Below are 25,369 nucleotides of genomic sequence, written 5' to 3'. Positions count from 1 at the left end.
GAAAAGTAAAAGTCCCAATGCAAAAAGTAAATAAAGAGAAACAGCTTAATTTAAGTTAAAAGAGCTAGCCAGAAATGTGCCTAAGCTAGTCTAAACATTCATAACTAATAAGAAGTCTGTGTTGGCCAGGTGGTGGTGGCGCACACCTTTGGTCCCTCCCAGCATTCAAGAGGCAGAGGCAAGCTGATATCTGAGTTTGAGGCAGCCTGTTCCAGGACAGTCAGGACTAGACAAGGAAACCCTGTCTTGAAAAACAACAACAACGCCGGGAGGTGGTGGTGCATGCCTTTAATCCCAGCACTCAGGAGGCAGAGGCAGGCGGATCTCTGTGAGTTCAAGGCTGGGCTGGTCCAACAGCCTCCAAAACAATACAGAGAAGCCCTGTCTCATAAAACCAAAAAAAAGAAAAAAGAAAAACAACAACAACAAAAAGAAGTCTCTGTAAGCTGGTTTGTGGCCCCAAAAGAAAAAGCCTGGTACATCCTCTAAATCTATAAGGAAGTTCCCAACTGCCTTGCTCAATAAGAGCTGCCTTGGTCATGGTATCTCTTTACAACATTGGAACAGTGACTAAAGCAACCTGTAAATCTTTTTAAAAAGGAGTTAATAGGCAATTTAAATAATAATCTCTTGTCATGAAGGTGGTGGTGTTAGTAAGAGGAAGAAATATATATATATATATATATATATATATTTCCTTTCTAGAGTAAAAGATGAGCCTAGGCCTAACCCACAACCCAGTAATAATGAAAAAATTTTACCAGCTATGGTGGCACACACCTGTATTCAGGAGGCTGAGGATAGAGGGCCTGCCTGGGTAACTTAGCAAGACCCTGTCTAAAACAAATCAACACAGGGCTGGAATGTGGTTCTGTTTAATTCCCAGTACTGGAGAAAAACATAAACACACACATAACCCCACAAAAATTTATCTCCTAATCTATTCATATATCACTTCCAACACTCTAGCTTCCATCCCCAACACCTCATATCTGTACTCCTATATCTACTTTAACTTATTTATCATTCTACTCTTTTAAACAAATAAACAAAAAAAATGGGTCTTAGGTATCCTGGGCTGGCCTCACGTTCCCTGTATGTGAAGACGGCTCTGCACCTGTGCTTCTCCTGCCCCAATCGTCTAAGGGCTGGGGTGGTGAGGCTTGTTCGTTTGTTTGCTTGGTTTGGTTTCGAGACAGGGTTTCTCTGGGTACCTTTGGAGCCTGTCTTGTAACTAGCTCTTGTAGACCAGGCTGGTCTCGAACTCACAGAGATCTGCCTGCCTTTGCCTCCCAAGTGCTGGGATTAAAGTTATACACCAACACTGCCCAACTACAGGTGTCTATCTTCACACCCAAATTATTCAGGGCTAGAAATTAAACTTGTGGCTCCGTGCAAGTTAGAAAAGGTACTCTAACAACCTGTATCCTGTTCTTTATGAGGTCATAAGAATATCTAGTAGGCACATTAAGCTTTCACAATCCAAATATGTTTACATTAATATTCATGCCTAAAACCCTTGTGTATTTGTTTCAATCTTAGCAAATTCTTCAGCATGGCATCTATGGTCTTCTACTGGGTAGTACCTATCTCTCCAGTTAATCTTGCATTCCTCTCCTGCTCTGGTGCTCAAGTCACACTACATTCTTTGCATCGTTGGTACTTAGCACATATCGTGCAGCCTCAGGGACCTTGCACACATACTTCCCTCTGGCCAGAACACTTTCCCTCCCCTTGATGTGCCGCTTGAGGTCAGGTAACAAAATTGTCAGTGAAATGACCAAATAAAAATCTATTTAATATAAACTAATAAATTTTGTCCCTTTCTTTAGCACACTGTCAATTTTTCATTTGCTAAGCCAGTTAATATTTAATTATAGATTGTATTCCCTCTGGAGACTATAAGCCTTATAAGGACAAGCAATGTGTTTCCTGTAACATTCCTAGTGTCAAAAATAGTGCTGAATACTGGACCGAAAGCCTCCAAAACAATACAGAGAAACCCTGTCTCATAAAAACCAAAAAAAAAAAAAAAAAAAAATAGTGCTGAATAAACAAAGTCATGAACAAAATAATTCAGGGTGTTTTTTTTTTTATTCTGCTATTTTATGTGAAAAAGCCACAAAGCCTTTAAAAAAAAAACCTAAGACCTTCAACAGTAGCTTCCAGCATTATCAACAGAATGTTTTGTTTTGTTTTTCAGGGGAGAGTGCAAACATAGAACAGTATGTTTTAAAACTTCATCAGAGGACTAGGGAGACGACTCAGGTGAATCAAGCACTTGCCATGTAAGTGTGGAGATTGGAGCTGCGATGCACAACACCCACAGACAAGGTGAGCAATGGAGAAGGATTCCTGTTATCAGTCTTTGATATCCATTTACACACATATGAGCAACTGCACACAAGTACACAAACACACGTGAGTAGATACCCACAAATATGCTATATACACACACCACACTTACATGCACATGCAAAATGAAAAAGATTTCAAATGTTCACTGATATCTAATTAAAGTAAACAAGTAGATACAACTTGTATTCCATAAAATATTTAATGTTTACATATTTGTATTGGACTGACCTGCTTTCATCCAAATCAATGATAGTAATAGCTGTTGTCTTAGTCTTTTTGGCAAGAAATAAAGGAGCAATTTTCATTTTTCCTTAGAAAAAGCAAAACTTGGATTAGTATTAAATGTTTAGTATCTCCACTTACCTTCAGTTATCTCTAAAAACTTTTAGAAACATAACTTTTTAACAATAAAAATGCTATATAATAATGTTTCATCAACTTGGTAGTATTGGAATTCCCTTTAAATTTTGCTCAGTGTGTCAAGGAAAATACCTAAAATTTGAAATGGCAGAGGCAGGATCTCTGTGAGTTCAAGGCCAACCTGGTCTACAAAGTGAGTTCCAGGACAGGCTCCAAAGCTACAGAGAAACCCTGTCTCGAAAAACCAATAAACAAACAAACAAATAAATAAATAAATGGAGCTGGCAAGGTGGTGTACACCTTTAATCCCAGCTCTTGGAAGGCAGAGGTCAGTTGATTTCTGAGTTCAAAGCCAGCTTGTTCTACATAGTAAGTTCCAGAACAGATATGATTGTGAAGTGAGATCTTGTCTCAATAAATAAATAGTTGGGGCTCAGCAGATAAGAGCACTGGCTGCACTTCCAGAGGTCCTGAGTTCAATTTCCAGCAAGCACATGGTGGTTCACAGGTATCTATAGTGGGATCTGATGCCCTCTTTTGGTGTGCACGTATACATGCAGATAGAGCTCTCATATACATACAATACATAAATAAATCTTTAAAAATAAATAATAAACAAATAAAACTTATTTTTTAAAAAACTGGGGGTTGTAGAGATGGCTCAGTAGATAGAGCCATAAAGACCAGGCTTCATATCTGAAGCTCATGTATAAGCCACAAGTGGAAGGCGAAGACTGATACCTGAAATTGTCTTGCTCCCTCACACAGGAACACATAAATCAATCAATCAATAAAAAGTAGGGAAATGTGCCAGGCAGTGGTGTTGTATGTCTTTAATCCCAGCACTCAGGAAGCAGGGGCAGGAAGATTTCTTTGAGATCCAGGCCATCGTTATCTACAAAAGGTAGTTCCAGGACAGCCAAGGCTACACAGAAAAACCCTATATTAAAAACCAAGACACCAAAATAAGAATAATAATAATAATGAGGAAATGATTTTTTTGGTTTGGTTTGGTGTTAAGACAGGGTTTCTCTGTGTAGCTCTGGATGTCCTAGAACTTGCTCTGTAGGACAGGCTGGTCTCGAACTCACAGCGATCTGCGTGCCTCTACCTTTGGATTAAAGGCATGTGCCACTGCACCTGGCTATAAGGAAATGTTTTAACGAACACAGAAAAATTTGATAGCCAATTTTGGGAGCTGCTAAGTATATATACAGAAATACAATAATTTAAAATATGTCCCAATATAAAAAAGATGTTCAATTTTTCTTTAAAAATCCTGATCAAAATGTCAATAATTAGGCAGGCAAGATGGCACACACTATAATCCCAGCACTTGAAGGTGAACACAGGAAGATGAGAAGTTCAAGGCCAGCCTCAATTACATGGTAAGTAACTTGCCTGGTGACAGGAGATCCTGACCCACAAAACAAAACAAAAGCCAGGCATGATGGTACATGCCTTTAATCCCACCACTTCACAGGCAGAGGCAGACAGTTCTCAGTAGGCCAGGGATACATAGTGAGAACCTGTCTCAAAAAAAGAAAACAAACAAACAAAACACCTAAATTTTCTATTTTATGGGACAAGACATTAACTTTGTACCAAAAATTCAGAATTGCCCCCAAACATTCTTCTACTACTCATCAGACAGTATTAAATCCAATTACCAGGGATATTTTTAGAAGGCTTGTTAATTTTTTTTCCTAGTACATCATTCAAATTCTTAAGTTTCTTCTGATTTTTCTCTGGTTGCTTTACAGAAGTTGGACTTGAATCTATTAGTATGATAGAGTCCTAAAACACAATAGAGAAGGAAAAAAAAACACCTTAATGTTATAGTGTTTCCCCTTGTCCACATGAGACTACAATAACCTCAGTGCATACCTAACCCTCAGGTGGTTTCACAAACATACATACCTAATCACAAACTTCAGCCATAACTATTACAGACTGAGGTGTGACAGTGAAACTGAAGGAATTTCCTTTTTCTTCATAGTTTCACAGATAAAAGATTCTTACTACAGATTTTTTCAGTTTCAGAATATAGCTTTCTGTCCTTAAAACAGGTCATCACAGCATATCCCTGGCTGTCCTGCAGAACATGCTAACCTCAAACTCAAGAGATCTGCCTACCTCTGTCTGGGATGCTCAGGTTAAAGACTTAGTTCCTTATTAGTTGAAGAATTTTCACCTTTTCCACTAATTCTCTTATGTGTACCCAAATTGCCAGCATTACTATTCTTATACTATGGAGCCCCTATCAAGAAAAATAAGGATGTCTGGACACCAAGATGGTTAATCCGGCCTCAGTTGATCAGATAACTGAAATAGCTACTAAATAACTAATGGGTAGACAGTATATAAAGTGTGGATACACTGGAAAAGGGGATAATTGATATCATAGAAGGCTGGGGTTGTAGCTCAGTTGGTAGAAGTCTCCCATATTAAATCATACAGTATTTTATGAACTGTCCAGAATAGAAAATCTACAGAAATAGACAGATGATAAGTAGCTGTCACAGGGAAATGGGAGGATTGGAAAGCAAGAGCAAAGGGAGATGGTGTCCTCTTTGGAGGCAGTGGAAATGTTCTAAACTGGCACAGTGACCCAGACAATGCTAGCTGAGGCAAAGGATTGGAAATTTGAAGGACCCTGCGCTACATAGTAAGATCCTGTTTCAAAAAACAAAAATTTTTCTAAAATTGATTATAGTAGATACACAACTCTGAATGTATTTGAAGACACTGAACTGCATACTTTTTTCTTTTTATTTGAGACAGGGACTCATGTAGGCCAGGCTGTCTTTGAACCTATCACATAGCCTGAGGATCACTCCCAACTTCTGATTCCTCTATCTTACCTCCCTAGTGCTACAATTCCAGGTTTGTATCATAACACCTTTGGTTTTAAATTGTACACTTAAATGGCCAACTGTACAGCATGTAAATTATATCTCAATAAAACTATTTTTAAAAATAGGAGGTAGTGGCTTTTAGCAGGATAGTAAAAGTAGAGAATTCTCAGGTAGAGGACAGACTTTGGAATATGAATTTCAAAGTGAGAAAATAAAATGAATAGTGAAAAGTGAACTGTGGGGAGAAATGAAATTTAGTATGACTGTGGTAAACAACGGCTTGGGGCATGGGAAGAATCAGCTCAGTTTACAAGACACCTTAAGTGGCCTGTGACTGGATTATACCCTGTAAACCAAAGTCTTTTAAAGCAGAGCGTCTACCAGGCTATCAAACGTGACTTTACACCTTTGTAAAGGATTCCTTCTCCCATCCCTAATAACAAAACAACAACTGTATCAGGAGATACTGGGATACTTACATCTGTCTCTGGTAACTTCTCCCTTTCAGGAATTGTCTGGTGCCTAGAGGACCGCCTCAAGGGCACCGCTGTTTCTTCAGCCTTTGACCCACTGACTCGGAAAGCTTTCGCTTTCTCAATAAGTTGTTTCGCTTTTGATACATTTTTTGAAGTACTGTTTGCCTAGACAAAAGTTTGGACTATTAATTCAGAGCATACCAAGAACTTCATATTTGAGAATAGAAAAAGCAAATATGTAATAGAAAAAATATATTTACATTACATTAGTCAACCAAGAAATGATTATTCAAATCTTACCAGGTACCCCAAACACAAATGTATTTAGAGATAATTAGTATGCTTTTTTTTTTTAAAAACATTTATTTATTTATTTATTATGTATACAGCATATGTCTGTATGCCCACAGGCCAGAAGAGGGCACCAGATCTCATTACAGATGGTTGTGAGCCACCATGTGGTTGCTGGGAAATGAACTCAGGACCTCTGGAAGAGCAGGCAGTGCTCTTATCCTCTGAGCCATCTCTCCAGCCCCAGTATGCTTTTTTTTTTTTAAACCTATATTGCCACTGTAACTGTATCTGCATATGTGTAAAACACCCAGAAGAAAGGGCTGAAGAGATGGCTCAGTTTGAGAATCTGAGTTTAAAAAACCAGAACCAGCTAGGTAGTGGCAGCACATCCCTTTAATCCAAGCACTCGGGAGGCAGAGGCAGGTGGATCTCTGAGTTCTAGACCAGCCTGGTGTACATAGGGAGTTCATGTTTCATAAAAGGGGTTAAGAACACATAGGGAGGAGCTGGAGAGGTGGTTCATTAGATAAGAGCACAGGTCTCAGGCTTGAAAGATGGCTCATCGGTTAAGAGCGCTGGCTGCTCTTCCATAGGTCCTGAGTTCAAGTCCCAGCAACCACGTGGTGGCTCACAGCCACTTATAATGAGATCTGGTGCCTTCTTCTGGCCTATAGGCACACATGGACAGAACACTGCATACATAATAAATACTTTTTTTTTTCCAAGACAGGGTTTCTCTGTATTGCTTTGGAGCCTGTCCTGGAACTTGCTCTATAGCCCAGGCTGATCTTGAACTCACAGAGATCTGCCTGCCTCTGCCTCCTGAGTGCTGGGATTAAAGGCATGTGCCACCAACACCCAGCCTAAATAAATCTTAAAAAAAAAAAAAAAAACCAGTACAGGTATCTTAGTAGTTAAGAGCACTGGGTTCAATTCCCAGCACCCAGGTAGCTCACAACCATCTGTAACTCTGGTTCTAGGGGATTTGAAGTCCTTTCCTGGTTCCTTCAGGTACTGCATACTTGTGATGCAGGCACAAAAGCAGGCAAAAACACCCATATACAGAAAATAAAAATAAAGAAAAGTAAAGACAAAACAAAGCACATAGGAAGAATGAAGCAGTCCAATCACACATTCAATGCCTGCCTGTCTGTCTTTTGAGTTCAAGGCCAGCTAAGCAACTTAGAAAGACTTTGACTCAAAAAAAGCAAAAAGAGGGCAGAGGATAAGGTTTAATGGTAGAGCACTTAACCTAGAATGCATAAGACCTAGGGCCTTACACATCCCAGCACTGTCCCCTTGACCCCAAAGAGACAAAGCTAATACAATCACATAATACACTCTGTGTGTGTGTGTGTGTGTGTGTATACAAACGAATCTTAATAAATTACCTAGAGGAACAGGGAATAAATGGCATAGGTTGTAATTAATAGACTCAAACACATAGGAATCTTTTTTGACATGACTTCCAGTATCTACTGCGAGTCTTTTAAGGAAACAGTATCACCTTCAGGACTCCAGTATTTTGATTACCTTTCTCTTAAGAGAAGTGAGATCACCCTCAGTTGTTTCAGATTTCTTAAATCCTTTCTTAGATTTTTTGGGAGTACTAATTCTAGTGAATTTCATTCTGGAAAAAAAGAGATGACACAAATATTTTCATAATAATGTACAAGAATCTTAAATATAAAAACAAACCAGTTAACATTACAACTTAAAAAGAAAAATTAAGTGCCAGGCGTTGGTGGCACACACCTTTAATCCCAGAACTCAGGAGGCAGAAGCAGGCAGATCTCTGTGAGTTAGAGGCCAGCCTGGTCTACAGAGCGAGTTCCAGGACAGCCTCCAAAATAATACAGAGAAACCTTGTCTCAAAAAACCAAAAGAAGAAAAAACAATTCTTATCAGTTTGATTCAACAGTTAAGTAAAAATTTTTTATTTAATTCTGGTGCTGGAGATGGAGCCATGTATATATTGACCAACCATTCGACCACCAACCTATATTGCCAGCCACACGCTTTATCATTTATTATGTCATTTAATAAGCCCAGCCAGCGGCGGTGGCCCTCACCTTTAATCCCAGCATTCAGAAGGCAGAGGCAGGCACATCTCTACGAGCTTGAGGCCAGCCTGATCTGCAAAGCTAGTTCCAGGACAGCTAGGGCTACAGAAAGAAAACCTGTCTCGACAAAAACCAAAAAAATGAAAGAAAAACAATAAGCCTAATCAACACATTTTTTTTTCTTTTGGTTTTACGAGACAAGGTTTTAATCAACACATTTTTAAGACTACTCCCTGCTGTGGAGAGCTTACTCTTCAATAAAATCTTGCTTACTTGCAAAAAATTAAAACCAGTAAAGCATGCCAGGTGGTAGGGGCACACACCTTTGATCCCAGGTCTTGGAAGGCAAAGGCAGGCTGAATTTGAGTTCAAGGCTAGTCTGGTCTACAGAGTGAGTTCCAAGACAGCCAAGCCTTCACAAAGAATCCCTTTCTCAACACCCCACTCCCAAAAAATAAGCCATACCAGGTATGGTGCTATGTTGTAAAATAATCTTTTTTTGTACACTGTGAAATTTGTCACTTGGATTAGTTTAGTACAAAGCTGAACAGTCAATAGCTTGGCAGGATTTTCAGGGCAGAAAGAACACTAAGAAAAAGGGTGGAAATGTGGGAAGTAACCACTCAGGCTGAGGGGAAGCAAGACATGCAGGACAGTTAAATGCCATGAGTCATGTGGTAACACACAGGCGAACAGAAATGGGTTAAGTTATAAGAGCTAGCAAGCCTAAGGTATCAACCAAGTTTTCATAATTAATAAGTCTCTGTGTCATTATTGAGAAGCTGGCAGTCCTGATAAAAAGGTCCAACTACAAATGGCATCCAACATGGGACCACATTATTTATTTATGACCTGAGAAAGCTTTTATAAAGGTTCTAAACACGGGCTGGAGGGATGGCTATGGCTACCCTTCCAGAGGTTCTGAGTTCAATTCCCAGCAACGACATCATGGCTCACAACCATATGTAAAGAGATCTGGGGCCCTCTTCTGGCCTGCAGACAGAACACTGTATACATAATAAATATTAAAAAAAAAAAAGGTTCTAAACACAAAAACAGAGCCAAACTCAGCTTCCTAGTCTCCTGTCTCTAATGCTGGCCATGGTACAAAGACATGTCTCCTGGGTGCTTGAGCCTCCAGTGCCCCATGAACTAAGTCACATAGTGAGTTTAAGTTTTTGCTCATGCAGACAAAAAGGTTACAGATATGCCATAAAACAGGTTCAGACAGGGAAAAACCTCTAAACAGGTTACAGTATATTTAGCAATGTGCTTAAAAATAAAATGGATATAGACAATCATAGAAAAAATAATTTAAAAATAGTAAGTAAAATGTTTTTCTTTTTTTTTTTTTTGGTTTTTCAAGACAGGGTTTCTCTCTACTGTTTTGGAGGCTGTTCTGGAACTCGCTCTGTAGACCAGGCTGGCCTTGAACTCACAGAGAACAGAGATCCATGTGCCTCTGCCTCCGGAGTGCTGGGATTAAAGGCATGTGCCACCAACGCCCATCGTGAGTAAAATCTTTAAAGAGAGAGTAAAGTTAATTAAACCAACATTTTGAAAATGTCTTAACTTCAAAATGGAAGTCAATGTGTTACATTGGGGGAGACGTTATGTTTTTGTTTCCACAGGAAACAAAAGGCTGTGAATTCCATCCAGATTAAAAGAGACCAGACTTGACCAGGGGAGACCTAAGAATATTGGTTACAGACATAGGGAGGAAGCAAAAAGAAAAAGAAAAAAAAAGACAGGTTACATGTAAGCACCTTGACACGGAAATGGCTCTGAGATGAGACATGATAAATCTTATTGGCTATAAAGTCCTCATGACTTATTGATATATGCCATCCTTTCATATGGCATAGATAGATTTATATTACAGTTTGGTTATATAACAGACTTAAAAAGTTGACAGATGCCTTTTACCGGCTCAAACATAAAACAAAACAAAACAAAAAAATCATCTTTAACTGACGTGTATACCACACATTCTGTCCATTCTGTCCGTGTGTTAATACAGATATGTATGTTACCTCTGAAAGTCTATGTGTTTTCAGAGCAAGGGAACCAGACACTAATGAAAACAGGTGGCCCAGGTGATCCAGCCTCTCAGAGTGTCTCTGTTGCAGGTTCCTCAGAGTTCTGCATCCAGAAAAGCTTCAAGACTGCTAGCTGAGATGGTCCAGCCTCAAATACTAGTACTAGCTGGGACTTCAGAAAAGTCTTACACTTTTCCATTGCACAGAGACTGAACAAGTTAGCTCTCCCAGAATTTGACTATTATCCCAATTTTCTCAGGATCACCTAAAGATACCAACAGCCCCAGACAACAGAAAGCAACCTAGAGAATACAACGTCCACTCAAATATAAGGTAGAAAGTTTATCATCATTTAATGGATTATGGATATTTGTCATCATTTAGGGGGGTTAGTGACATGTTGTTGTTGCTAATGGTCAGGAAAAAAGCTTAAAAAATTTAGATTCAGGGATCTCATTCTGAAAATGAAAAGGGGGATACAGAGATGATAGAACAAAAGGGTAGACTGTTGAATCTACTTTTAAACTAAAAAGCAACTACTACTCTTAAATATTTTACATTGGCATAGGTTTTTGCATATTGATACAAATTTATTTTTATTATACTGTATTTGTGCTTCTACTCTTGTTTAAGGTATTTTTGTATACTGATACAAATTCAAGGTTATCTTTGTTTCAACATACTATATATACATTTCTACTCATGTTTAAGGTATTGTACCTTTGCAGTTCATTTTAACAATGTAATGCAAATTTCTAGTCCTTGAAAGTTATTAAAAACTATTTAGGGTAATAAAAATGCACATTAGTAGTTAGTCCCCTATAACAATCAAACTTGTAGTCGTGTTAGATACATTTTCAAGGTCAAACAAGGATATATTTTAGATAGACAGGTAGTCTTCAAACACTTCACAGACCTACAGGATACAGCATTTAAGATGTTTTAATAACATAAGGTTTTTCATGACAATGAGTACCAATATACTTCAAAAAAGTATGATGGGCACTAAGAACCTCCATATGGCGTTTGCATTTTTTTTTTTTTTTTTTTTTTTTTTTTTTGGTTTTTCGAGACAGGGTTTTGGAGGCTGTCCTGGAACTCGCTGGGTAGTCCAGGCTGGTCTCGAACTCACAGAGATCCGCCTGCCTCTGCCTCCCTAGTGCTGGGATTAAAGGCGTGCGCCACCAAAGCCTGGCTGGCGTTTGCCTTCTTTATGGCAAAAACTAGCCATTTGGGTAAGAAACTGTCCTTACCTTAACTTCTGACAGTATGGTGTCCAAAACAGACCAGCAGGACAGAAAGAAAAGTGACTGCCAAACTTTGACAAGGCAGGGTAAGGCAGTTCTTCAAAAATTCCTGCTTCACAGAAAATTTTGCCAGATATTCCAGGCCTGTAGGCTGAAGATGGATGCAACCAATGTTGCAGAGGAACCTTAGGTGACTGTCCAGGCAGCCAGCTATTTCTGTCATTTCTATAGTTTCACAAGTTGCTTGTTCTGTACTTCTGTACTTCCTGTTTACTAAGGTTATATCCTTCTGGGATTTTTGATGGACTTGAAGAGTAAGACAGTCATTGTTTTCCTTAGTTATGATAGAAGGTAAATTAAGTACAGAGCTTTGGATTCATCAAGATAGAATAAATAATGGAGTGTTTTCCCCAAATATGCCAAATATAAAGGGATTGGACATTATAAATGTAATTCTTATCTAATAATTTTTCTTATTGTTTATAGTTTTATTATGTTAGAGTTAAAACCTTTTCTTTTTATTTAGACAAAAGGGGGAAATGTTGTGAAACAATCTTGTACTTCTCTGTGAGTTCAAGACCAGCCTGGTCTACAGAGAACAATCTTGTTGTACACTATAAAGATTTGTTACTCAGATTGGTTTAATAAAAAGCTGAATGGTCAATAGCTAGGCAGGATTTTGGGGGCAGAGAGACACTTGGTAGAAGGGCAGAGACACAGGGAGTTGTCAGCCAGATGGAAAGGGTGCAAGACATGCAGAGAACAGGTAAATGCCATAAGTCACATGGTAACACATAGATAAATATAAATGGTTAATTTAAGTTATAAAAGCTACAGGGACAAGCCTAAGCTTTCAGCCAAGCTTTCTTTTCTTTTCTTTTTCTTTTTTTTTTTTTTTTTTTTTTTTTTTTTGGTTTTTCGAGACAGGGTTTCTCTGTATTATTTTGGAGGCTGTCCTGGAACTTGCTCTGTTGACCAGGCTGACTTCGAACTCACAGAGATCCACCTGCCTCTGCCTCCCGAGTGCTGGGATTAAAGGCGTGCGCCACCAACACCCGGCTAGCCAAGCTTTCATAATTAGTAAGTCTCTGTGTCATTACTGGGGAGCCAGCAGTCCTGAAGAAAAGGTTCAACTACAGTGGTACACATCCATAATTCAAGCACTTGGGAACCAGAGGCAGGAGAATCACTCATGATATAGCCTGGTCTCTATAGCTAGTTCCAAGCTATCCAACAAAGGCCCTGTCTTAAAAAAACAAAAACAACAACAACAACAAAAAAACAGGGATGGAAGGAGGAAAGGAGGGAAGATAAGCCTACCTACCTAGCATGAGCAAGGCCCTGAGTTTAAACCCCAATCAGCATAGCGAAAACAGAGAAAAATAATACTTTTTTTTTTGGTTTTTCGAGACAGTGTTTCTCTGTATTGTTTTTGAGTCTGTCGGTCCAGCCCAGCCTCAAACTCACAGAAATCCGCCTGCCTCTGCCTCCTGAGTGCTGGGATTAAAGGCGTGCGCCACCACCGCCAGGCTAAAATAATACTTCTTGAAGAAAATTAAAACTAGTCCCTGGATCATTATACCATTAGACAGGCCCAATATCTGGAATATAATCCATTATGTACTGACTGGTCAGCTTACCTAAGGAATAACACTCAGCTGGGAATGGTGGTGCACGTCTTTAATCTCAGCACCACAGACACAGAGAAAAGGGAATCTCTTTGAGTTGGAGGTCAGACTGGTCTACATAGAGTTCCAGGATAGCCAAGGCTACATAGAGAATCCCTGTTTCAAACCAATAATAAAAACGAACAACAAAAAAAAAAACACTCTTATGATTTATTTTTAACCTCACATTCAATGCACTCATATTTGAGGACTATTACTCAACTATGACAAATAAGAGTTTAGTACTAAATTGGGTGGTGGTGGCGCATGCCTTTGATGCCAGCACTTGGGAGGCAGGCAGGTGGATTTCTGTGAGTTCAAGGACAGCCTAGTCTACAGAGAGAGTACCAGGTGAGGCTCCGAAGCTACACAGAGAATCCCTGTCTCGAAAAAAAACAAAACAAAACAAAATGAAGAGTTTAGTGCTAGCTGGGCAGTGGTGGTGTAGGCCTTTAATCCTAGCACTTGGGAGGCAGACACAAGCAGATATCTGTGAGTTTGAGGCCAGCCTGTTCTATAGGTGAGTTCTAAGACAACCAAAGCTACACAGAGAAACTCTTGTCTTGAAAAACAAAAACAAAGACAAAAATAAAAATAAAAATCCAAAACAAACCAAACAAAAGCCAGGTTTGGTGGCACAGATCTATCACTAAGCTACTTGGAAGAGTATAGAGAGGGTGAGCATGTTTAAGACCTGGCAGAAAATCAACACCAGCCTGGCAACCTAGAAGACCTTGTCTCAGAATGAAAAGAGGATGGGGTTGTAGCTCAGTGGTAGACCACTTACCGATGAGGTTCAGTCCTCGGGGTTGTATACACATAAAATACACACACACACACACACACACACACACACACACACACACACACACACAAACTGTAGTCTAGAAAATAAATGAACTCTACAGTGCTTGAAGAATTTCCCTTCCCAATTAACAATGTTCCAACTTGAGAAGAAAAACAAACTTTACCTAATGGGGCTCTCCGAATCAGAGGATATTGTTATTAATTCCGCTGTGTACAGGCTGTGTTTTTGTGACCTGCTGGCTGCTTTTGTAGAGGAAGCCTTCACAGGACTCGTGTCCTGGGCATCCTCAGACTCAGAATCTCTAAGGGTGACTGTGGCAAGCATGCAGCCTCTTAAAGATCTCCTGGTTGATTTGGGTGTGGAAACGTTTACCATCCTGTTTTCAGGGTCAGCTTTGATATGTGTAACATCCCTGATTGGTGTGCTGTGTGTTCTTGATTTATTTTTGTCACACAGAGGCTTTTTTAAAGAGTCATGTGCTATATCCTCACAAACAAGACTTTCACTGTTAAGTAACAAATTGCTTTTGAAAACTTCAGACTTCTGCCTTAAACTCCTTCGAAGGCTATTTTTCTTTTGTTTATCATTTGAGGGAAAGGATGTTTTTTCCTTTTGCATGTTTTCTTCTCTGTTTCCACCTGAGATGGTCCTAGTGCCTATAGTTTTCTTACCCTTTTTCTTCAGCTTTTTACTTTTCTCTTGAGGAAAACTTGCTTTATCAGTGTGTGTCAGTGAACTGCCATGTTTTGAAACTATTCGGATATTAGGATTTTCTATTATTTTTGCAGAATGGTTATCATCTTCTTCATTTACAGATTTTTCACTTGGGTCTTTCTGTTTCTCTACAGGTTTCTTGAGCCCATTTTTGAGCAATTCTGATGGTGGCTGTCTGAATGCTCTCATGAACTGCTGTCTCTCTTCCACACTGCACTTTGGTAGTGAAGGCTCAGAGCTCCCAGCTTCTAGCACAGCCAGTTCTAACTGGCCCTCCTGGATCACAACATTTGATTTTCTTTTCTGAACTGATGGCTCATTCTCTGGATCAGAGAAGCTACTCTCTAGCTCAAGCTGTTTCTGTTTCAAAAAGATTGAGGGTATTTTCCCTTTCTTTTTAGGGGGAGTGGGGTGAACTTGTGCAAGAACAGTAACTGTCTTAAGGTGTACCTGTGGAGATAATTCACAGCTTTCTGATTCACCTTCACAACCACTTTTGACCACTTCACCAGGTCCAGAAGGAACACAAGCTGGCACTACAGGGTCAGGTATCTCTTCCACTCTAGCTGCCTTGTGACTTTTTAAAAATTCCTCATAGGAGACAGTTATTGTACTCTTGTTTAAATCAGCCATTTTGGTTGCACAGGCCATGGAGTCTACATGATTTGCAGTCCTCTCGTTTTCATCGGCCTGGGAAGGTCTGGTCTGTTTACCGTCTTTGCCACCTTTCTTATGCAGACTTATTTCGTCTGTCAAGGGTAAACTTTCAGACAGACCCAGTATCTGGCTGTGCTTCCTTTTTCTCAATCTTTTGCCATCATTTTTTGTGGTGCCTTGTTTAGGATTTCCTTTCTGAGAATTTTGTTTGGAGGTCATTGTATTGGGCTGGTTTCTGTTGTCTTGACTGCTTTCTTCAAGAACTTCTACATGTTTCTTGTAAAGGAAAACATCAGATCTGCTTTCCACAAAATCACTTAAACTGCAGTCCTCCTTACTATCACCACTACTAATTCCAACTGGAGATTCAATTTTAATATCATTCAGTTGATGAGATAAATTAACTCTCTTTCCTTTCTTCTTAAATTCTGTATTTGAGAGCACTTCCATAGGTGTCTTACACTCTTTGCTATTGCCAACAAGCAACGAGGGAGATGGCTTTATCTTGCACTCCTTTGTCGACTGTAGCTTCTCATTTGTGGGTGAAGTCTTTCTAAAATAATGAAGAATATTACTGGGTTTTGGTGGAGAGAAGACTCTGTCTCCAGTCTTCTCTATTGGTGATAAATATTTGGTAATTGTTTCACAGGAAGAGCTGTCATCATCTTTTCTCCGCTTTTTACATGGCTAGCAATTTAAAAAAAAAACAGGAAGGGAAAAACACATTTATTTCAAGTAAAATAATATGAAATATTAACTATAAACACAGATTTCACAGTTCAAATAAATGGATGGAAAAACTTCGAATGGCTACTTTGTATGTATACATGCAAGATGTGTGTGATGTATGCACACACATATATACAAGAGTGCATGCAGAGGCTGGAGGAGGATGTCAGGTGTCCTGACCTATCACTTTCAGTCTAATTCTCTTGCAGGTTCTCTCATTAATACCTGGAGTTAGCTTGGTGGTCAGCAGGTCCCAGCAATCCTGACTTTGCTTCCCCAAAACACTGGAGTTACAGGCCTATACAGTCGCCATTCCTGACTTGCTGGAGATTTGAACTCAGGTTTTATACTTGTACATGAAAGCATTCTTACCCATTGAACTATCTACCCAGCTCTAGAAGGCTACTTTAGGTAAAAAAAAAATGATACATTAGAAAGAAAATGACCTTTAATGTTAAACCTACATTCATTTTTTTTTTTTTTTTTTTTTTTGGTTTTACGAGACAGGGTTTCTCTGTATTGTTTTGAAGGCTGTTGGTCCAGCCCGGCCTTGAACTCAGAGATCCGCCTGCCTCTGCCTCCCGAGTGCTGGGATTAAAGTCATGCGCCACCAATGCCGAGCCCTACATTCAAAATTTAATGTTATATCAAGTTATATATTTAATTTGTATACTTTACACCACATGTGTATATACTATACTTAAATTAAAAGTTTATATTGCGGGCTGGAGAGATGGCTCAGCGGTTAAGAGCACTGACTGCTCTTCCAGAGGTCCTGAGTTCAATTCCCAGCAACCACATGGTGGCTCACAACCATCCGTAATGAGATCTGAAGCCCTCTCCTGGCGTGCAGACATATGTAGAGGCAGGATGTTGTATTCATAATAAATAAATAAAATCTTTAAAAAAAAAAGTTTATATTGCTAGGTGTGGTGGTTTATGCCTTTAATCCCAGTATTTAGGAGTTAGAAGCAGGAAGATCTCTGTGAGCTGGAGGCCAGTTTGGTCAACAGAGAAAGTTCTAGGCCAGTCAGGGCTACTGGACAGGTAGTCAGACCCTGCCTCAAAAACAAATGAGCAAAAAAAAACAAAACAACAAAGTTTATATTGATCAGCACTAAGGAATCTGAGACTGGCAGATCTCTATGAGTTTGAGGAGAGCTTGGTCTACATAGCAAGCTCCAGGCCAGGAACTATAGTGAGACTCTAGCTCAAACAAAACAAAACATTTATATTGAAACAAAACTGAACTCATAAGGAAACACAAATCAATCAATCTCTCTCTCTCTCTCTCTCTCCCTCCCTCCCTCCCTCCCTCCCTCCCTCCCTCCCTCCCTCCCTCCCTCCCTCCCTCCCTCTCTCTCTCTTTGGTTTTTTGATACAAGATTTGCCTATGTAACAGCCCTAGCTGTCCTAGAACTAGCTCTGTAGACCAGGCTGGCCTCGAACTCACAGAAATCCACAGGCCTCTGTCTCCTAAGTGCTGGGATTAAAAGGGTGCGCCACCAACGCCAGGCTGAAAACACAAATTTCTACTGTCCTCTGATTATTTTACTTTATTTTGTGTTTTTGAGATGGTATCTTTCTATACAGGCCCAGCTGTCCTGGAACTCAGTATATAGACCAGGTTAGCCTTGAACTTAAGAGATCTGCCTGGCTCTACCTCCCAAATGCTGAGACTAATGCTGTCAATCACCATGCCCCACCTACCCTCTATAACCTTAGAATAACACCATCTACCTCACAGAATCTATACTGGATACATTAAAATATGTGGAACCTAACACAGGGTAGGGCGCCTACAAACAATCCACTCTGCTTTACTTTTTTTTTCTTGGTTTTTCAAGACAGGGTTTCTCTGTGTAGCTTTAGAGCCTATCCTGGCACTTGCTCTGTAGACCAGGCTAGCCTCGAACTTACAGAGATACACCTGCCTCTGTCTCCCAAGTGCTGGGATTAAAGGCATGCACCACCAATGCCCAGCTCTGCTTTACTTCTTTGGTTAAAAATAAATACATCAGGGGACTGGAGAGATGGCTCAGAGGTCAAGAGCACCCGTTGTTCTTCCAGAGGTCCTAAGTTCAATTCCCAGCAACCACATGGTAGCTCACAAGCATCTGTAATGAGATCTGGTGCCCTCTTCTGGCCTGCAGGGACACATGCAGACAGAATACTGCATACATAATAAATAAATAAATTTTTAAAAATAAATATATAATTAAACACATCATTCTTTTTTTTGAGACAGGGTTTCTCTGTGGCTTTGGAGGCTGTCCTGGAACTCGCTCGGTAGTCCAGGCTGGTCTCGAACTCACAGAGATCCGCCTGCCTCTGCCTCCTGAGTGCTGGGATTAAAGGCGTGCGCCACCAACGCCCGGCTCATTCTTTTTTTTTAAGATTTATTTTTTTATTATGTATACAGTGTTCTGTCTGCATGTATCCTACAGGCCAGAAGAGGGCTATCATTACAGATGGTTGTCAGCCACCATGTGGTTGCTGGGAATTGAACTAAGGACCTCTGGAAGAGCAGCCGGTGCTCTTAACCTCTGAGCCATCTCTCTAGTCCTAAACACATCATTCTAAGTATCTGTAAGAAATAGTTATTTAAGAAGCACAGAACCAACAAAAGAACACTTATCACATGTCTAATGCTTTAATTTGCTACTACAAGTCAATGCCTACCCCCGGCAATAGCCATTACCCTCACAGAATCAAGGAGATTATAACACTAAGGACAGTTATATTTGTCTGCATGCAGGCTAAGCAGAGATTACAATGAGCTCGGGTATGGCTGTTGAAGACTGGGCAAGGCACTGGCTGCTAGGAAAAAAGCATAAGAGGCTCAAGGTGGACAATCACGAACCAAGTTATACTATCAAGAAAAATATAATTTCCATTGTTATAACTAAGGCTGAGGAGAATAACTGCCTAGGTATGCACAAAATCCTGGATTTGGTTCCCACCACTAAGTAAAATCAAGCATGGTGGCACATGCTTGCAATCACATCACTGAAGAGATAGAAGTGGAACATCAGAAGCTCAGGGTGAGTTTAGTGAGTTTGAAGACAGTCAAGGCTACATGAGACACTGTCTGGAACAAAAACCAATGTCATAACTAGAAAAAACAATCAACTTCTAGAAGTAGACTATACTTGAATATGGATCACACATAGATTTAATGCTCTCTATATCCCTAGAGCAAATAGACTTTTGATGCATCTTGAGTATGACTGGGACTCATCCAGCTGCTGGCTCACTAACAATAATTATCCCATTTTTGGCTGTACATGTATCTTCTAAAGGTTTCATGGCTTTACCTTAGAGTACAGGGAATTTGAACTGTAATTTGAAACCTGTAGGGTAGCACGGGGCAAATTAACTGGTCTGATTTTCTGTGATCTATGTTTGTCTTCTTGACTACATGTGAATGGTATTGTATCAACCTTGCTACTAGAGTACGGAAGTATCTTACTGTCCTGAATGTACTGGATTACAATATCTAACCTATCTTTCTCATTTCATTTCTATGAGTATTGTACGTTTTAAATATAAACAAAAGCTGGGCATGGAGACTCATACCTATAGTTCCAGTACCTTGGAAGCTGAGGCAGAATGGCTATAGTGAACTGGAAGCCCTCCTAGGTTATACAGAGTTCCAGGTCAGCATGGGCTACAGGATGAAAACTCAAAGAAACAGGTATAAATAACATAAACTACTTATAAAGACCCTTAAGCCTGACCTAGAAATTCACTAAATTAAGCAAATATGTTGTGGTGGTTTGAATAAGAATGGCCTATAAGGAGCTGCAGAGATGGCTCACAGGTTAAGAGCACTGACTGCTCTTCCTATTTGAGAAGAATTAGGAGGTGTGGCCTTGTTGGAGAAAGTGTGTCACTGGCAATGTGGAGGGTTGGAGAGCCTTGATGTTTCAGAAGCCCATGCCAGGCCCAGTCTTTCTCTTTCCCTTAGTCTGCAAGTCAGGATGTAGTCTCAGCTACTGCTACAAGCATCATGAGTATTGCCATGCTCCTGACATGATAATGGACTAAACCTCTGAAACTGTAAGCAAGCCCCAATTAAATGTTTCCTTTATAAAAGTTGCCTTGGGGTGGGGGTAGAAAAAGAGGAAAGAGAAATGGGGTTGATGTGTAAAATGAAAACTAAATTTTTTAAAATTAAAAACTTGCCTTGGTCATGGTGTCTCTTCACAACAATAAAACAGTGACTAAGACATGATGAAAGTGCCAGGCGGTGGTGGCGCACGCCTTTAATCCCAGCACTCGGGAGGCACAGGCAGGCGGATCTCTGTGAGTTCGAGGCCAGGTTGGACCGACAGCCTCCAAAACAATACAGAGAAACCCTGTCTCGTAAAAGCCAAAAAAAAAAAAAAAAAAAAAAAAAAAAAGACATGATGAAAGTAAGTTAATAAATGCATTAGTAACTTGCATAACTAAAAATGCATACTACTATATTGGTCACAAAATAATTATTGGCTGTGCATAGTCACACATGCCTTTAATCCCAGCATTCAGGAGACAGAGATAGGCAGACTTCTTTGAGTTTGAGGCCAGTCTGTCTGGTCTATATAATGAGATTGTCTAATAAACAAACAACTCCATTAGTTTCCATAACACCCCACTCCCTGCTGGTACAAGCACTCTGCCAACTGAGCCACTGCTCTAGCCCTAACTTTTTTCTGTCTTTTGCTTCACTGAACCACAAGCCTTACAGTACTAAATAAACTTACCCCTGAGCTATATTTCCATCCTACTACCAATCTTACTTCTCAGTTCATTTGAAAAACTAAATCTGCAAAAAAAAAAAATCACTTTTAAAGACAAGTAATAAGGATGAGTTTTTATTTTTAGAAAATTCAAATGAATTAACAAAGTTATCGTGGTTAAAAGCATAGCACAAGTAGACAAGAAGCTCAATGGAGTGTGTCTGAAAAGCAAAACAAGACAAGGTTGTGTAAGAATTTATACAGGGGATCCTTGACACAGCCCAGTAGGCAAAGGTGCTTACTGCTAAGCCCAGTGACCTAGTTTGAATCTCAGGATCATGGTGAAAAGTTGCCTTCTGACCTCCACACATATGTTGAACCCTGCACAAACAATAAAACAAATGTAGCAAAATAATTTTTAAAAGAATTTAAGTGGTAGCTGCGCGGTGGTAGTTTTTGTTTTTGAGACAGTGTCTCTCTACATAGCCCTGGTTGTCCTGGAATTTGATATGTAGACCAGGCTTACCTTGAACTCACAGAGATCCACCGGTCTCTATCCCCAGAGTTCTGGTGTTAAAGGTATATGCCACTAGGCCCAGATGTAAGATTTTCTTATAGATCAGGTATGGTGGCCCACATCCTTTTTAATTGATTTTATTATTATTATTATTATTACTATTATTATTATTACTAGGCATTTTGAGACAGTCTCATTGCAGCTCTCTCCTGGAACTCAACCATCTTTCATAGAGATAATACCTTATCACAGGGTTATTATGCAAAAAATATGTAAAAAGCCTTTACCATATTAAAGAGTAAATATCATTATTATAAAATAGACTTGCTTTGCTTTTTCTTTTCTTTGTTTTCTTTCTTTTTTTTTGTTTTTTAGGGTTTTTTTGGGGGGGGAGACAGGGTTTCTCTGTGTAACTTGCTCTGTAGACCAGGCTAGCCTCAAACTCAGAGATCCACCTGCCTCTGCCTTCCGAGTGCTGGGACTAAAGGCATATGCCACCACTGCCTGGCTCATAAAATAGACTTTCTAAGCAAAAACCATAAGCCAAAGACTGAAAAAAACCCACTCTCCCGAAACAAATAAGTCAATGCCCAAAGTCCTTTATACATGAGATAAGTTAAATAATTCACTTGATTTAGCAAATAATATACGTATTCTGCAACAGAAAACAGTTACTTGATTTTAAAAATTAAAAGTTAGAACTAGCCGGGCATTGGTGGCGCACGCCTTTAATCCCAGCACTCGGGAGGCAGAGGCAGGCGGATCTCTGTGAGTTCGAGGCCAGGCTGGACCAACAGCCTCCAAAACAGAGAAACCCTGTCTCGTAAAACCAAAAAAAAAAAAAAAGTTAGAACTAATTAAAGAGAAAAATGATTGCATGTGAACATATCCACTCCTCTCTTCTCTGGGAGTAGGAATGTATCCATAACATGCTACATTGATCAAGGAGTTCTCAGGGCTACCAGCCTTACCGTAGAGGTTGAGTAGTAGCATATTTCTCCTACAATTAAGAAAAAGGAAAAAAAAAAGGAAGAGAACAAAAAGAGAGAGAAAAATCATAGGGGATTAATTTTGCAGAACTTCATAGTACTCTTTTTCCTTTCTTGTTTGTTCACCTTGATTTTATGTGACTATGTGACCAGGATCTATCCCAACAGAACTGTGACTATGGAGCAGACAACACACAAACTGACAACTTCCCCTGGGAAGAAGCATGGCTGACTGATCCTGAAAACACAGGATCTGGAATGGAGAAAGTCACTAAAAATTGCTTGTGTCAGATGCAGGGCACAACAATGACTAAACAGCCATAGAAACTAAAAAATTCATGTGATGGGGATGGAGAAATGGCTCAGCAGATAAGAGCACTATCTGCTCTTCCAGAAAACCAGGGTTCAACTCCCAGCACCCACATGGCAGCTCACAGCTGTAACTCCAGCACCAGGGGATTTGCTCACACAGGCATACATACAGTTAAAACACAAACATACGTAAAATAAATAACTCAATTAAAAAATATCTGATGAAGAAATATTTCTGAAACCAAGTTCTTAAGAAAATTAGATGACAGTTTGCAATCAGGAGGCAGAGGCAGGCAGATCTCTGTGAGTTCGAGACCAGCTTGATCTACAAGAGCTAGTTCCAGGACAGCCTCCAAAGCCACAGAGAAATCCTGTCTCAAAAAAACGAAAGAAAGAAAGAAAGAAAGAAAGAAAGAAAGAAAGAAAGAAAGAAAGAAAGAAAGAAAGAAAGAAAGAAAGAGAATTAGAAACTGGGGCTGGAGAGATGGCTCAGAGGTTAAGAGCACTGACTGCTCTTCCAGGGGTCCTGAGTTCAATTCCCAGCAACCACATGGTGGCTCACAACCATCTACAATTCAATCTGGTGTCCTCTTCTGGCATGTAGGCAGAACACTGTATATGTAATAAATAAACAAATCTTTTAAAAAAAAAGAATTAGAAACTACTAAATATGCTACAAAGAAATATAAGCTGGGTGAGCTTTCACAAGCCTGGGCTGTATGGGATCTTGTCTAAAAACCAAAACAGGGCCAGTGAGATGACCCAGTAGATAAACGGTGCTCGCTGCCAAACTGACAATCTGAGTTCAGGCCCTGGGACCCACAGGATAGAAGAAGAGAACTGACTCCTACAGGTTGTCCTCTGATCTCCACACCACCAATCAAAAACTGTAAGTTCATAAGTGTAACAAGAAATAAAAACAAGCCTGAGAAAGTGGCGAAAGCCTTCAATCTCAGCACTCAAGTGGCAGAGGCAGGAGGATCTCTTTGAGTTCTAGGCCAGCCTGATCTATAGAATGAATTCTAGGACAGCCAGGACTATACAGAGAAACCCTGTCTCAAAAAACAAAACAAAGAAAGAGTTAGAATTTAAGTGAATACACATCTTAGCTCACTTGAAAGGCACCAGAACACATGAATTAGAATGCTAGTCTGAGATATGGTGTATTAAAAAAAACCAAAAACCATAGCAGCTATGAAGAGGCACAAGCCTGTAGTCCCAACATTTGGAAAGTGGTGACAGGAGGATCAGTAGGTCCGAATCCAACTTGGGTTGGATTTTCTATCTATGTATACATATCAGTCATGTACTTTACGATCCTACCCAATAGCATAGACTATCATTATGGTTGCCTAGTGTATTTTTATTTCTTTCTGTAACCCAGGACTTCCCAGAACAAGTACTATCTCTAGCTTAGTGTATTCTCTGAAACATGGTAAATACAGAACACCTAAGGTGTCAGAGACTCTTAACTACATTGCTTTAAGCTCTGAAGCCACGAGAAACCGACTTACGTACCTCACTTAATTCTTAATTCTACATGGAATTCCTAGGACAGGTGTTTGTACGGACTAGATGAAATTATCTTTTTCGCTGTTCTATGATTCCACATCACGAACAAAGAATTTGAGTCTGAGACCCTCGGTGACATGTCATTCCACCAATGTTTCAGGACCCGGGAACAGTGATTTTTTAAATCCTGAGCTTACAGCGAGCCCGAAAATTTCTGAGAATTCCAAAGAAGGCTTACCACAGCACACCGAGGCGACCATCCCACACAAAATTAGAGCTGTGGATCATCACATCATTCTTTTCCTGTCCCAGAAAACAAGCAGGACTCCCACCACCCGCACGCCACAATTCCCCAACACAGGCAGAAAAGAACCTGACAGATCCTGGAGCTCACCTCAATCTCGTAGTCCTTTACTGGACGGGGAGCTGCAGCCGCCGCCATGGTCAGGACCCCCACCATGATCCCTGCCTCCCAGAGCCAGGGATCCTAGGACCTCCAGCGGTCCGGCCCAGCCTGGCTGGAGGCCATGGAGGCGGCCGGTCCAAGGGGAGCAAGCTGCGGGGCCGCGGGGTCTGTCACGGGCTCCCCCAGAGCCCACCGGACGGACGCGAGTGCGAGGCTGGGCCCAGGGCCGTCCAGCCGGGCTTAATCGAAAAAGCGCGGGCGCAGACGCCACGGGGGCGGCTTCACAGTGCTCAGGGCCCCCGAGGCAGGCGCTCCAGGCTCAGCGTTCGAGCCCCGGGCCTCAGTGGCCGCCGCACACGGAACGCGGACCAGGCCTTGGGCTTCGGAGGGACTTCTTGTCAATTGGGTTTTCGCGCCGTCCGGAACGCAGGGGGCGGAGCCTATGACTGCTTCTGGAGGCCGGGCCTACGGTGAACCACAAAGACCAAACTACTTCGTTTGGCGAATCAAAAGGTGATGGAACCAGTTCTGTCTGGAATTTTAATGAGCTTTCAGACTTTCATAATTCGGTGTTACAGTTTGGGCATTGAAAACGTGATTTGTCTAAGACTACCTAGTAATTTAGTGGCCGAACTAAGA

General features: G+C 40.4%; 1 protein-coding gene and 1 non-coding gene across 2 annotated transcripts in view; one reads left to right on the top strand and one right to left on the bottom strand.

Moving 5' to 3' along the window:
• Positions 1–25,157, bottom strand: part of Atad5 (ATPase family AAA domain containing 5) — a 56,307-nt gene extending 31,150 nt beyond the window's left edge. Inside the window, exons 1-6 of the mRNA XM_040749267.1 lie at positions 24,719–25,157; positions 14,334–16,228; positions 7,880–7,976; positions 6,056–6,217; positions 4,389–4,515; positions 2,587–2,668 (exon numbers count right to left, since the gene is read on the bottom strand). Coding sequence (XP_040605201.1) covers positions 2,587–2,668; positions 4,389–4,515; positions 6,056–6,217; positions 7,880–7,976; positions 14,334–16,228; positions 24,719–24,784 — 2,429 coding nt within the window. The 5' untranslated portion in view covers positions 24,785–25,157. The remainder of the gene's footprint in view (positions 1–2,586; positions 2,669–4,388; positions 4,516–6,055; positions 6,218–7,879; positions 7,977–14,333; positions 16,229–24,718) is intronic.
• LOC121141685 lies at positions 22,385–22,519 on the top strand. Its single transcript, XR_005878648.1, has one exon. It is a non-coding gene; the product is annotated as a small nucleolar RNA U109 (small nucleolar RNA).
• Positions 25,158–25,369: the final 212 nt, after the last annotated feature.

This window comes from Mesocricetus auratus, unplaced genomic scaffold (genome assembly GCF_017639785.1).
Source record: "Mesocricetus auratus isolate SY011 unplaced genomic scaffold, BCM_Maur_2.0 Super-Scaffold_100007, whole genome shotgun sequence".
NCBI classification, from domain to species: domain Eukaryota; kingdom Metazoa; phylum Chordata; class Mammalia; order Rodentia; family Cricetidae; genus Mesocricetus; species Mesocricetus auratus.
The sequence above is the reverse complement of the archived record's forward strand: the minus strand, read 5'-3'. Positions and strand labels throughout refer to the sequence as shown.